The sequence below is a fragment of the Daphnia magna genome, unplaced genomic scaffold, assembly GCF_020631705.1.
Source record: "Daphnia magna isolate NIES unplaced genomic scaffold, ASM2063170v1.1 Dm_contigs074, whole genome shotgun sequence".
Lineage (NCBI taxonomy): Eukaryota > Metazoa > Arthropoda > Branchiopoda > Diplostraca > Daphniidae > Daphnia > Daphnia magna.
Window position 1 is genome coordinate 25,666 of NW_025533120.1, and position 13,067 is coordinate 38,732.

At 38.5% G+C, this 13,067-nt stretch overlaps 2 protein-coding genes and 1 pseudogene across 2 annotated transcripts; all 3 read left to right on the top strand.

The window, feature by feature from the left end:
* The first annotated feature begins 265 nt into the window (after positions 1–265).
* LOC123477505 lies at positions 266–4,628 on the top strand (annotated as a pseudogene).
* Positions 4,629–4,886: 258 nt separating this feature from the next.
* LOC123477516 lies at positions 4,887–7,784 on the top strand. Its single transcript, XM_045180898.1, has 8 exons — positions 4,887–4,913; positions 5,150–5,228; positions 5,304–6,010; positions 6,064–6,396; positions 6,454–6,613; positions 6,677–7,442; positions 7,517–7,678; positions 7,755–7,784. Exons 1-7 carry the CDS (start codon positions 4,887–4,889, stop codon positions 7,545–7,547), a joined length of 2,103 nt encoding a protein of 700 aa, XP_045036833.1. The 3' UTR covers positions 7,548–7,678; positions 7,755–7,784.
* LOC123477517 (claspin-like) lies at positions 7,562–12,819 on the top strand. The gene is made up of 9 exons (XM_045180899.1): positions 7,562–7,678; positions 9,286–9,364; positions 9,440–10,146; positions 10,200–10,532; positions 10,590–10,749; positions 10,813–11,579; positions 11,654–11,815; positions 11,892–12,042; positions 12,806–12,819. The coding sequence occupies exons 1-9, from the start codon at positions 7,562–7,564 to the stop codon at positions 12,817–12,819; spliced, it is 2,490 nt and encodes an 829-aa protein (XP_045036834.1).
* Positions 12,820–13,067: the final 248 nt, after the last annotated feature.

A 13,067-nucleotide genomic window follows, 5' to 3' on the forward strand; every position in this document is an offset into this window, starting at 1 on the left:
AATGAGTAGTGAAGGTCCAGTTAAGATTGTAGGAATTAACCAGGAGTATGTCTGCATCATTTCTTGTTGATGGATGGATGGAAAAAAGAACAATTCACTGTAAGACATGATTATGGCTGTTTCTCAACAATTAGATTTTCCATTATTTTTAAACAATGAGATTTTGCAAGCTTTGTGTGCTGTGTGTATTATATACACCACCTTATTTTGCCAATTTCCTCTTTAGTCTGTCTCGTTGATTCTCTGAATTTTTTTTATGTTTCAGGATGTTACATTTTTTTGCCAGTCTCCAGATGACAATAATGAACAACACAGCTTACAAAACAAGCTCCGTGCTAACAGAAGTATGATTGGATGAAGTTCAAAATTTTAGAAAATGCTGTATTTCTTGAAATGATTTCATAAAATATTTTACACAGGTGTTCTTGCTGCTGCCAGCCGGTTCTTTTCCATCCTGTTACCTGATTGTGAGTTAGACCTAGATGTCTGCATCTCAATTGATCTGAGCTTTGAAGAACTGTTTTGTGTTCTTGAGTACATCTATTCTGGGAAGCTGCTGTGTTCAGTCAAAAGCAAAGACAGAATTTTAAGTATTCTAAAAGAATTTGATATTTTCGTGCCTGATCATCTACAGAATTCAGTAGACTGTGGAAGAAATGGAAGTAGTGAGGCAGAAGTGGAAATAATATTTGAAGAAGCCATTGCAAGTGAACCAAAAACTACTAAAGATCCCACAAACATTTCAGAGGATAAATCTCCCTTTGCAACTTCTGCCGATGTTCGTGTAGTAAATAGTGGAGAACTAATTTTACGAGAACCCAATATTTCAAGCTCCAATGAAGATCCCTTCCAGTATGAAGAAAAGCTTCCAGAAAAATTCTCAAACAGTCATAAGATGTATAGCAACAAAAGTAAAACTCATTGTGGATCAAAAATGGCTATTCTGAATTCAAACACCAATGTTACTGAAACCATTGTTGAACCGGAAATCTCCAGACATAAAGATCCGGTCTTCACCGTAGTCACCAACCAACCCACTTCGCTGGAAGAAACGCTTGAAAGTATCGTATCGTCAGAGATTGTAGCGGTTGAACCTCAAGATAACCCATCGCTAAGTAATTGTGATGTGCATAGAAGTAGTGTAGAAGATGAATGGACTATTCAGCAAATACCGGATAGGCAGACCGTTACGCTGCAGTTCCCTGCCCAGATTCTTGGCAGTACGACTTTGAGCGCACTAAAAAAGGGAAAAAGAAGAAAATTACATTTGTTGAGGAAGAGACTGAAGACAGTGACCAAGATCCCGAAGATCAAGACCAAGAAGATTCTCTTGGTTACGAAGAAAATGATGAAGTCAAAAGTAAATCAGCAGTACAAACATCTAACCAGTCTGACGATCAAAGTAATGGTTTTGAACCTCCGCTCAACTTTGAAGTAGCTGCAAAAAAGCTGGATTCGTGTTTAGATCAAAGTACATCTACCCTAAGATCGGATGTGAAGCCTAGTTTGAAAGTAAATATCTTAATTGGCGCGTTAATTTCATTTTGTAATGCAATTTTAATGTTTCAGGGAATCGGATGTTCTAGTTCATTTGAGGATCTCACTCCAAACCTGGACGTGAGTGATAGTGCTGAAGAAGAAGATATTATTCCTAAGTTGAAGTGCACACAAAACAATGAAACCTCAAACGTCGAAGAACTATTGGCCCTCTGCTCGGGAAAATTCCCTGGTAAGTTGTGTCGAAGATTTGTTTTTTTCGTTGTATGCTTAGCTAACTTATTTTACCATGTAGATTCGCTTTCTGGAAGAGACACGCAAAAAAGTAGTTTGACTGAAAATGCAGATGACGAATCTGATGAAGAAGTTAAGCCGTTCGCAAGAATAATTCCAATGGCTGATGAGGATGACGAGGAAGATGGCTCCAGTAGTGCTCTCCCAAAATTCGTTTCTGAAAATGACGCTGATGAACCTGGAACTGTGCCTTCTTTTTTAGAGGATGGAGAAAAATCACTGTCAAAGGTGAAAAAAAGGGCCCGTGTTTGTCTGTCAGATGACGAAGATGAAACTATCGATGAAAACCATTCGTTTGTCGAAGAAGAGGAAATGCATGAAGAGGAACGAGAATTTAGAGGTCTGACTGAGTTTTTTTAAGACGAGGCTGAACTGTCCGGTTCCGAAGTTGGCAGCGGTGACGAACGAGAAGACGAAATGGATGACTGGGAAGAGGAGGAAGGCGATAAGGAGGATATTGATGAAAACGAAGTTCGTGAGCAAGTTGGAAGAGCCCATATGAAGACAATGCTTGATCAAGACCAGCGTGAAGTTCGACTTTTTCAAGAGCTTTTTCTCGAAGATGGAGATTTGCATTCTGATGGCGGTGGAAGGCAAAGACAATTTCGGTGGAAACAGGCTGATGGTGAAAATACTGAGGGAGACGGTGCCCGTCCAAAAAATCAAGAAGATGAAGAAGATGAAGCTGCTGAAGAACAGGATGATCTCACATGGAGAAAAATTCACAGTGATAGAGAAAAATGGCTCCTGCAACAAAAGTCGCAACAGGTGATCGTCCAACGACGTAAAATGTTTTCAGTTTACTAATCAACCATTTTTGCCGCCAAACATTTGGTGTACAGGAAACGAATAAAGAAGTGCCATTGGTTATGAGCCGGCAAACTAAAATGGTGAAAATCAACACTGCTTCCAAAACCATTAATCAAATTACAGAAGGCGATTCCTCCGCTGCTACTGCCAACGCCAAGCAGTCAACGCATTCTAAGGCGAACATTGTGACCACTGTAGGTTACTTTTACAAAGTGCTTAACACATTGTAGAGATCAGCGCTTATATACTTTCCTACTTTTCATTTTATAGGTGAGATGCGGATCTTTTTTACGCAGAAGTGAAAAAGATTTATCAGAAATTGCATCGTTGATGAAATCCGTGTTACCTGTTCAGGCACCAAGGGTCGGTTCCAATTTTGTATTTGCATCCATTACTCCGGAGAGGCCAGTCGCCGAGCAAAATAGGAAACATAAACAAGATGTAATACCAAAACTTAATCTGTTGTGTTCTTTTGCTTCCGATGGTATTTATTTTTATTTTTTTCAGAGTTCTAAATGCGATTCATCCAAGCAAAATCCAGCACCAGCCAAGAAAGCTAAAATGCCTCTAAATGCAAAACTAATTTAACATTTAGTTCAATTAGTTAGTTTCTCCATATCTACTTAATAAAAAAATAATTTAGTCGTACCTTTCAAAAGTGTCAACGACAGTGTTGACTGTGTGGGGCAGATACGTTGTGTATCGATTCGATTCGGCGACCGATATGGGTATGCTATGCCCGAGATACAGCGGCTATCTTATAACATGTATCCCTTACACATCCACCCCACACATCCAATAATCGTACACAGAACCTTTAAATACCTTGATTCCAGATCCGAAAACATCATGCTGCAAGTTTTACAACAATTCCGCAGTTTTTATTTTTTTTTATTACTTTTCTATTTTACGGGTAAGTTTTAATTTATGAGCTGTATACACGTATTGTTTGTACACATCAATCAATTTTTCTAGTGCATAAAAAATTTTTGCATTACATTATACGAACTAAATAGGTCCCGTGCACGTCGCTAGCCGGACCACGTCGTGAAAAAGATTTATCAGAAATTGCATCGTTGATGAAATCCGTGTTACCTGTTCAGGCACCAAGGGTCGGTTCCAATTTTGTATTTGCATCCATTACTCCGGAGAGGCCAGTCGCCGAGCAAAATAGGAAACATAAACAAGATGTAATACCAAAACTTAATCTGTTGTGTTCTTTTGCTTCCGATGGTATTTATTTTTATTTTTTTCAGAGTTCTAAATGCGATTCATCCAAGCAAAATCCAGCACCAGCCAAGAAAGCTAAAATGCCTCTAAGTGCAAAACTAATTTAACATTTAGTTCAATTAGTTAGTTTCTCCATATCTACTTAATAAAAAAATAATTTAGTCGTACCTTTCAAAAGTGTCAACGACAGTGTTGACTGTGTGGGGCAGATACGTTGTGTATCGATTCGATTCGGCGACCGATATGGGTATGCTATGCCCGAGATACAGCGGCTATCTTATAACATGTATCCCTTACACATCCACCCCACACATCCAATAATCGTACACAGAACCTTTAAATACCTTGATTCCAGATCCGAAAACATCATGCTGCAAGTTTTACAACAATTCCGCAGTTTTTATTTTTTTTTATTACTTTTCTATTTTACGGGTAAGTTTTAATTTATGAGCTGTATACACGTATTGTTTGTACACATCAATCAATTTTTCTAGTGCATAAAACATTTTTGCATTACATTATACGAACTAAATAGGTCCCGTGCACGTCGCTAGCCGGACCACGTCGATAACATTTTCCGTTTTTTTTTATCGAATTCCCAAATTTTTTGATTTACTTATGAATTGATCGTATGCGTTATTGAATTTCTCGTAATGTTCATTTATGACATTGCTACTTTTTTCGAAAATTATTCGTAAATTAGAATTTACACGGTAACTGCAAGGCTTTGTTATAATGATGTTTTCGGATTGAAAACGTTCCGCGACACGCTTTGCCGTTGGCAACTTCCATGGTGATTTCCACAAGATACCACCCCATGTTCCAAATACATGAAATACCGGGTCCCCAATAGATTAACTGTAGTGTTGCTATCGTCTATCGTTAATTCGTTATCCTTATCCCCTCACCTCTTCTAGTAGTGGCTAGTGGAAACTGTTTGGGTTGTGAAAAAAAAACGCTATATTTGAACATAAAGATTTTTTTATTAGCGTGTTCTTCGTTTTCACAAAGGCCACTTTTGCGGGATGGGAATGGCATCTAAAAGGAAAAAAACAATGAGTAGTGAAGGTCCAGTTAAGATTGTAGGAATTAACCAGGAGTATGTCTGCATCATTTCTTGTTGATGGATGGATGGAAAAAAGAACAATTCACTGTAAGACATGATTATGGCTGTTTCTCAACAATTAGATTTTCCATTATTTTTAAACAATGAGATTTTGCAAGCTTTGTGTGCTGTGTGTATTATATACACCACCTTATTTTGCCAATTTCCTCTTTAGTCTGTCTCGTTGATTCTCTGAATTTTTTTATGTTTCAGGATGTTACATTTTTTTGCCAGTCTCCAGATGACAATAATGAACAACACAGCTTACAAAACAAGCTCCGTGCTAACAGAAGTATGATTGGATGAAGTTCAAAATTTTATAAAATGCTGTATTTCTTGAAATGATTTCATAAAATATTTTACACAGGTGTTCTTGCTGCTGCCAGCCGGTTCTTTTCCATCCTGTTACCTGATTGTGAGTTAGACCTAGATGTCTGCATCTCAATTGATCTGAGCTTTGAAGAACTGTTTTGTGTTCTTGAGTACATCTATTCTGGGAAGCTGCTGTGTTCAGTCAAAAGCAAAGACAGAATTTTAAGTATTCTAAAAGAATTTGATATTTTCGTGCCTGATCATCTACATAATTCAGTAGACTGTGGAAGAAATGGAAGTAGTGAGGCAGAAGTGGAAATAATATTTGAAGAAGCCATTGCAAGTGAACCAAAAACTACTAAAGATCCCACAAACATTTCAGAGGATAAATCTCCCTTTGCAACTTCTGCCGATGTTCGTGTAGTAAATAGTGGAGAACTAATTTTACGAGAACCCAATATTTCAAGCTCCAATGAAGATCCCTTCCAGTATGAAGAAAAGCTTCCAGAAAAATTCTCAAACAGTCATAAGATGTATAGCAACAAAAGTAAAACTCATTGTGGATCAAAAATGGCTATTCTGAATTCAAACACCAATGTTACTGAAACCATTGTTGAACCGGAAATCTCCAGACATAAAGATCCGGTCTTCACCGTAGTCACCAACCAACCCACTTCGCTGGAAGAAACGCTTGAAAGTATCGTATCGTCAGAGATTGTAGCGGTTGAACCTCAAGATAACCCATCGCTAAGTAATTGTGATGTGCATAGAAGTAGTGTAGAAGATGAATGGACTATTCAGCAAATACCGGATAGGCAGACCGTTACGCTGCAGTTCCCTGCCCAGATTCTTGGCAGTACGACTTTGAGCGCACTAAAAAAGGGAAAAAGAAGAAAATTACATTTGTTGAGGAAGAGACTGAAGACAGTGACCAAGATCCCGAAGATCAAGACCAAGAAGATTCTCTTGGTTACGAAGAAAATGATGAAGTCAAAAGTAAATCAGCAGTACAAACATCTAACCAGTCTGACGATCAAAGTAATGGTTTTGAACCTCCGCTCAACTTTGAAGTAGCTGCAAAAAAGCTGGATTCGTGTTTAGATCAAAGTACATCTACCCTAAGATCGGATGTGAAGCCTAGTTTGAAAGTAAATATCTTAATTGGCGCGTTAATTTCATTTTGTAATGCAATTTTAATGTTTCAGGGAATCGGATGTTCTAGTTCATTTGAGGATCTCACTCCAAACCTGGACGTGAGTGATAGTGCTGAAGAAGAAGATATTATTCCTAAGTTGAAGTGCACACAAAACAATGAAACCTCAAACGTCGAAGAACTATTGGCCCTCTGCTCGGGAAAATTCCCTGGTAAGTTGTGTCGAAGATTTGTTTTTTTCGTTGTATGCTTAGCTAACTTATTTTACCATGTAGATTCGCTTTCTGGAAGAGACACGCAAAAAAGTAGTTTGACTGAAAATGCAGATGACGAATCTGATGAAGAAGTTAAGCCGTTCGCAAGAATAATTCCAATGGCTGATGAGGATGACGAGGAAGATGGCTCCAGTAGTGCTCTCCCAAAATTCGTTTCTGAAAATGACGCTGATGAACCTGGAACTGTGCCTTCTTTTTTAGAGGATGGAGAAAAATCACTGTCAAAGGTGAAAAAAAGGGCCCGTGTTTGTCTGTCAGATGACGAAGATGAAACTATCGATGAAAACCATTCGTTTGTCGAAGAAGAGGAAATGCATGAAGAGGAACGAGAATTTAGAGGTCTGACTGAGTTTTTTGAAGACGAGGCTGAACTGTCCGGTTCCGAAGTTGGCAGCGGTGACGAACGAGAAGACGAAATGGATGACTGGGAGGAGGAGGAAGGCGATAAGGAGGATATTGATGAAAACGAAGTTCGTGAGCAAGTTGGAAGAGCCCATATGAAGACAATGCTTGATCAAGACCAGCGTGAAGTTCGACTTTTTCAAGAGCTTTTTCTCGAAGATGGAGATTTGCATTCTGATGGCGGTGGAAGGCAAAGACAATTTCGGTGGAAACAGGCTGATGGTGAAAATACTGAGGGAGACGGTGCCCGTCCAAAAAATCAAGAAGATGAAGAAGATGAAGCTGCTGAAGAACAGGATGATCTCACATGGAGAAAAATTCACAGTGATAGAGAAAATGGCTCCTGCAACAAAAGTCGCAACAGGTGATCGTCCAACGACGTAAAATGTTTTCAGTTTACTAATCAACCATTTTTGCCGCCAAACATTTGGTGTACAGGAAACGAATAAAGAAGTGCCATTGGTTATGAGCCGGCAAACTAAAATGGTGAAAATCAACACTGCTTCCAAAACCATTAATCAAATTACAGAAGGCGATTCCTCCGCTGCTACTGCCAACGCCAAGCAGTCAACGCATTCTAAGGCGAACATTGTGACCACTGTAGGTTACTTTTACAAAGTGCTTAACACATTGTAGAGATCAGCGCTTATATACTTTCCTACTTTTCATTTTATAGGTGAGATGCGGATCTTTTTTACGCAGAAGTGAAAAAGATTTATCAGAAATTGCATCGTTGATGAAATCCGTGTTACCTGTTCAGGCACCAAGGGTCGGTTCCAATTTTGTATTTGCATCCATTACTCCGGAGAGGCCAGTCGCCGAGCAAAATAGGAAACATAAACAAGATGTAATACCAAAACTTAATCTGTTGTGTTCTTTTGCTTCCGATGGTATTTATTTTTATTTTTTTCAGAGTTCTAAATGCGATTCATCCAAGCAAAATCCAGCACCAGCCAAGAAAGCTAAAATGCCTCTAAGTGCAAAACTAATTTAACATTTAGTTCAATTAGTTAGTTTCTCCATATCTACTTAATAAAAAAATAATTTAGTCGTACCTTTCAAAAGTGTCAACGACAGTGGTGACTGTGTGGGGCAGATGCGTTGTGTATCGATTCGATTCGGCGACCGATATGGGTATGCTATGCCCGAGATACAGCGGCTATCTTATAACATGTATCCCTTACACATCCACCCCACACATCCAATAATCGTACACAGAACCCTTAAATACCTTGATTCCAGATCCGAAAACATCATGCTGCAAGTTTTACAACAATTCCGCAGTTTTTATTTTTTTTTATTACTTTTCTATTTTACGGGTAAGTTTTAATTTATGAGCTGTATACACGTATTGTTTGTACACATCAATCAATTTTTCTAGTGCATAAAACATTTTTGCATTACATTATACGAACTAAATAGGTCCCGTGCACGTCGCTAGCCGGACCACGTCGATAACATTTTCCGTTTTTTTTTATCGAATTCCCAAATTTTTTGATTTACTTATGAATTGATCGTATGCGTTATTGAATTTCTCGTAATGTTCATTTATGACATTGCTACTTTTTTCGAAAATTATTCGTAAATTAGAATTTACACGGTAACTGCAAGGCTTTGTTATAATGATGTTTTCGGATTGAAAACGTTCCGCGACACGCTTTGCCGTTGGCAACTTCCATGGTGATTTCCACAAGATACCACCCCATGTTCCAAATACATGAAATACCGGGTCCCCAATAGATTAACTGTAGTGTTGCTATCGTCTATCGTTAATTCGTTATCCTTATCCCCTCACCTCTTCTAGTAGTGGCTAGTGGAAACTGTTTGGGTTGTGAAAAAAAAAACGCTATATTTGAACATAAAGATTTTTTTTATTAGCGTGTTCTTCGTTTTCACAAAGGCCACTTTTGCGGGATGGGAATGGCATCTAAAAGGAAAAAAACAATGAGTAGTGAAGGTCCAGTTAAGATTGTAGGAATTAACCAGGAGTATGTCTGCATCATTTCTTGTTGATGGATGGATGGAAAAAAGAACAATTCACTGTAAGACATGATTATGGCTGTTTCTCAACAATTAGATTTTCCATTATTTTTAAACAATGAGATTTTGCAAGCTTTGTGTGCTGTGTGTATTATATACACCACCTTATTTTGCCAATTTCCTCTTTAGTCTGTCTCGTTGATTCTCTGAATTTTTTTATGTTTCAGGATGTTACATTTTTTTGCCAGTCTCCAGATGACAATAATGAACAACACAGCTTACAAAACAAGCTCCGTGCTAACAGAAGTATGATTGGATGAAGTTCAAAATTTTAGAAAATGCTGTATTTCTTGAAATGATTTCATAAAATATTTTACACAGGTGTTCTTGCTGCTGCCAGCCGGTTCTTTTCCATCCTGTTACCTGATTGTGAGTTAGACCTAGATGTCTGCATCTCAATTGATCTGAGCTTTGAAGAACTGTTTTGTGTTCTTGAGTACATCTATTCTGGGAAGCTGCTGTGTTCAGTCAAAAGCAAAGACAGAATTTTAAGTATTCTAAAAGAATTTGATATTTTCGTGCCTGATCATCTACAGAATTCAGTAGACTGTGGAAGAAATGGAAGTAGTGAGGCAGAAGTGGAAATAATATTTGAAGAAGCCATTGCAAGTGAACCAAAAACTACTAAAGATCCCACAAACATTTCAGAGGATAAATCTCCCTTTGCAACTTCTGCCGATGTTCGTGTAGTAAATAGTGGAGAACTAATTTTACGAGAACCCAATATTTCAAGCTCCAATGAAGATCCCTTCCAGTATGAAGAAAAGCTTCCAGAAAAATTCTCAAACAGTCATAAGATGTATAGCAACAAAAGTAAAACTCATTGTGGATCAAAAATGGCTATTCTGAATTCAAACACCAATGTTACTGAAACCATTGTTGAACCGGAAATCTCCAGACATAAAGATCCGGTCTTCACCGTAGTCACCAACCAACCCACTTCGCTGGAAGAAACGCTTGAAAGTATCGTATCGTCAGAGATTGTAGCGGTTGAACCTCAAGATAACCCATCGCTAAGTAATTGTGATGTGCATAGAAGTAGTGTAGAAGATGAATGGACTATTCAGCAAATACCGGATAGGCAGACCGTTACGCTGCAGTTCCCTGCCCAGATTCTTGGCAGTACGACTTTGAGCGCACTAAAAAAGGGAAAAAGAAGAAAATTACATTTGTTGAGGAAGAGACTGAAGACAGTGACCAAGATCCCGAAGATCAAGACCAAGAAGATTCTCTTGGTTACGAAGAAAATGATGAAGTCAAAAGTAAATCAGCAGTACAAACATCTAACCAGTCTGACGATCAAAGTAATGGTTTTGAACCTCCGCTCAACTTTGAAGTAGCTGCAAAAAAGCTGGATTCGTGTTTAGATCAAAGTACATCTACCCTAAGATCGGATGTGAAGCCTAGTTTGAAAGTAAATATCTTAATTGGCGCGTTAATTTCATTTTGTAATGCAATTTTAATGTTTCAGGGAATCGGATGTTCTAGTTCATTTGAGGATCTCACTCCAAACCTGGACGTGAGTGATAGTGCTGAAGAAGAAGATATTATTCCTAAGTTGAAGTGCACACAAAACAATGAAACCTCAAACGTCGAAGAACTATTGGCCCTCTGCTCGGGAAAATTCCCTGGTAAGTTGTGTCGAAGATTTGTTTTTTTCGTTGTATGCTTAGCTAACTTATTTTACCATGTAGATTCGCTTTCTGGAAGAGACACGCAAAAAAGTAGTTTGACTGAAAATGCAGATGACGAATCTGATGAAGAAGTTAAGCCGTTCGCAAGAATAATTCCAATGGCTGATGAGGATGACGAGGAAGATGGCTCCAGTAGTGCTCTCCCAAAATTCATTTCTGAAAATGACGCTGATGAACCTGGAACTGTGCCTTCTTTTTTAGAGGATGGAGAAAAATCACTGTCAAAGGTGAAAAAAAGGGCCCGTGTTTGTCTGTCAGATGACGAAGATGAAACTATCGATGAAAACCATTCGTTTGTCGAAGAAGAGGAAATGCATGAAGAGGAACGAGAATTTAGAGGTCTGACTGAGTTTTTTGAAGACGAGGCTGAACTGTCCGGTTCCGAAGTTGGCAGCGGTGACGAACGAGAAGACGAAATGGATGACTGGGAGGAGGAGGAAGGCGATAAGGAGGATATTGATGAAAACGAAGTTCGTGAGCAAGTTGGAAGAGCCCATATGAAGACAATGCTTGATCAAGACCAGCGTGAAGTTCGACTTTTTCAAGAGCTTTTTCTCGAAGATGGAGATTTGCATTCTGATGGCGGTGGAAGGCAAAGACAATTTCGGTGGAAACAGGCTGATGGTGAAAATACTGAGGGAGACGGTGCCCGTCCAAAAAATCAACAAGATGAAGAAGATGAAGCTGCTGAAGAACAGGATGATCTCACATGGAGAAAAATTCACAGTGATAGAGAAAAATGGCTCCTGCAACAAAAGTCGCAACAGGTGATCGTCCAACAACGTAAAATGTTTTCAGTTTACTAATCAACCATTTTTGCCGCCAAACATTTGGTGTACAGGAAACGAATAAAGAAGTGCCATTGGTTATGAGCCGGCAAACTAAAATGGTGAAAATCAACACTGCTTCCAAAACCATTAATCAAATTACAGAAGGCGATTCCTCCGCTGCTACTGCCAACGCCAAGCAGTCAACGCATTCTAAGGCGAACATTGTGACCACTGTAGGTTACTTTTACAAAGTGCTTAACACATTGTAGAGATCAGCGCTTATATACATTCCTACTTTTCATTTTATAGGTGAGATGCGGATCTTTTTTACGCAGAAGTGAAAAAGATTTATCAGAAATTGCATCGTTGATGAAATCCGTGTTACCTTTTCAGGCACCAAGGGTCGGTTCCAATTTTGTATTTGCATCCATTACTCCGGAGAGGCCAGTCGCCGAGCAAAATAGGAAACATAAACAAGATGTAATACCAAAACTTAATCTGTTGTGTTCTTTTGCTTCCGATGGTATTTATTTTTATTTTTTTCAGAGTTCTAAATGCGATTCATCCAAGCAAAATCCAGCACCAGCCAAGAAAGCTAAAATGCCTCTAAGTGCAAAACTAATTTAACATTTAGTTCAATTAGTTAGTTTCTCCATATCTACTTAATAAAAAAATAATTTAGTCGTACCTTTCAAAAGTGTCAACGACAGTGTTGACTGTGTGGGGCAGATACGTTGTGTATCGATTCGATTCGGCGACCGATATGGGTATGCTATGCCCGAGATACAGCGGCTATCTTATAACATGTATCCCTTACACATCCACCCCACACATCCAATAATCGTAAACAGAACCTTTAAATACCTTGATTCCAGATCCGAAAACATCATGCTGCAAGTTTTACAACAATTCCGCAGTTTTTATTTTTTTTTATTACTTTTCTATTTTACGGGTAAGTTTTAATTTATGAGCTGTATACACGTATTGTTTGTACACATCAATCAATTTTTCTAGTGCATAAAACATTTTTGCATTACATTATACGAACTAAATAGGTCCCGTGCACGTCGCTAGCCGGACCACGTCGATAACATTTTCCGTTTTTTTTTATCGAATTCCCAAATTTTTTGATTTACTTATGAATTGATCGTATGCGTTATTGAATTTCTCGTAATGTTCATTTATGACATTGCTACTTTTTTCGAAAATTATTCGTAAATTAGAATTTACACGGTAACTGCAAGGCTTTGTTATAATGATGTTTTCGGATTGAAAACGTTCCGCGACACGCTTTGCCGTTGGCAACTTCCATGGTGATTTCCACAAGATACCACCCCATGTTCCAAATACATGAAATACCGGGTCCCCAATAGATTAACTGTAGTGTTGCTATCGTCTATCGTTAATTCGTTATCCTTATCCCCTCACCTCTTCTAGTAGTGGCTAGTGGAAACTGTTTGGGTTGTAAAAAAAACGCTATATTTG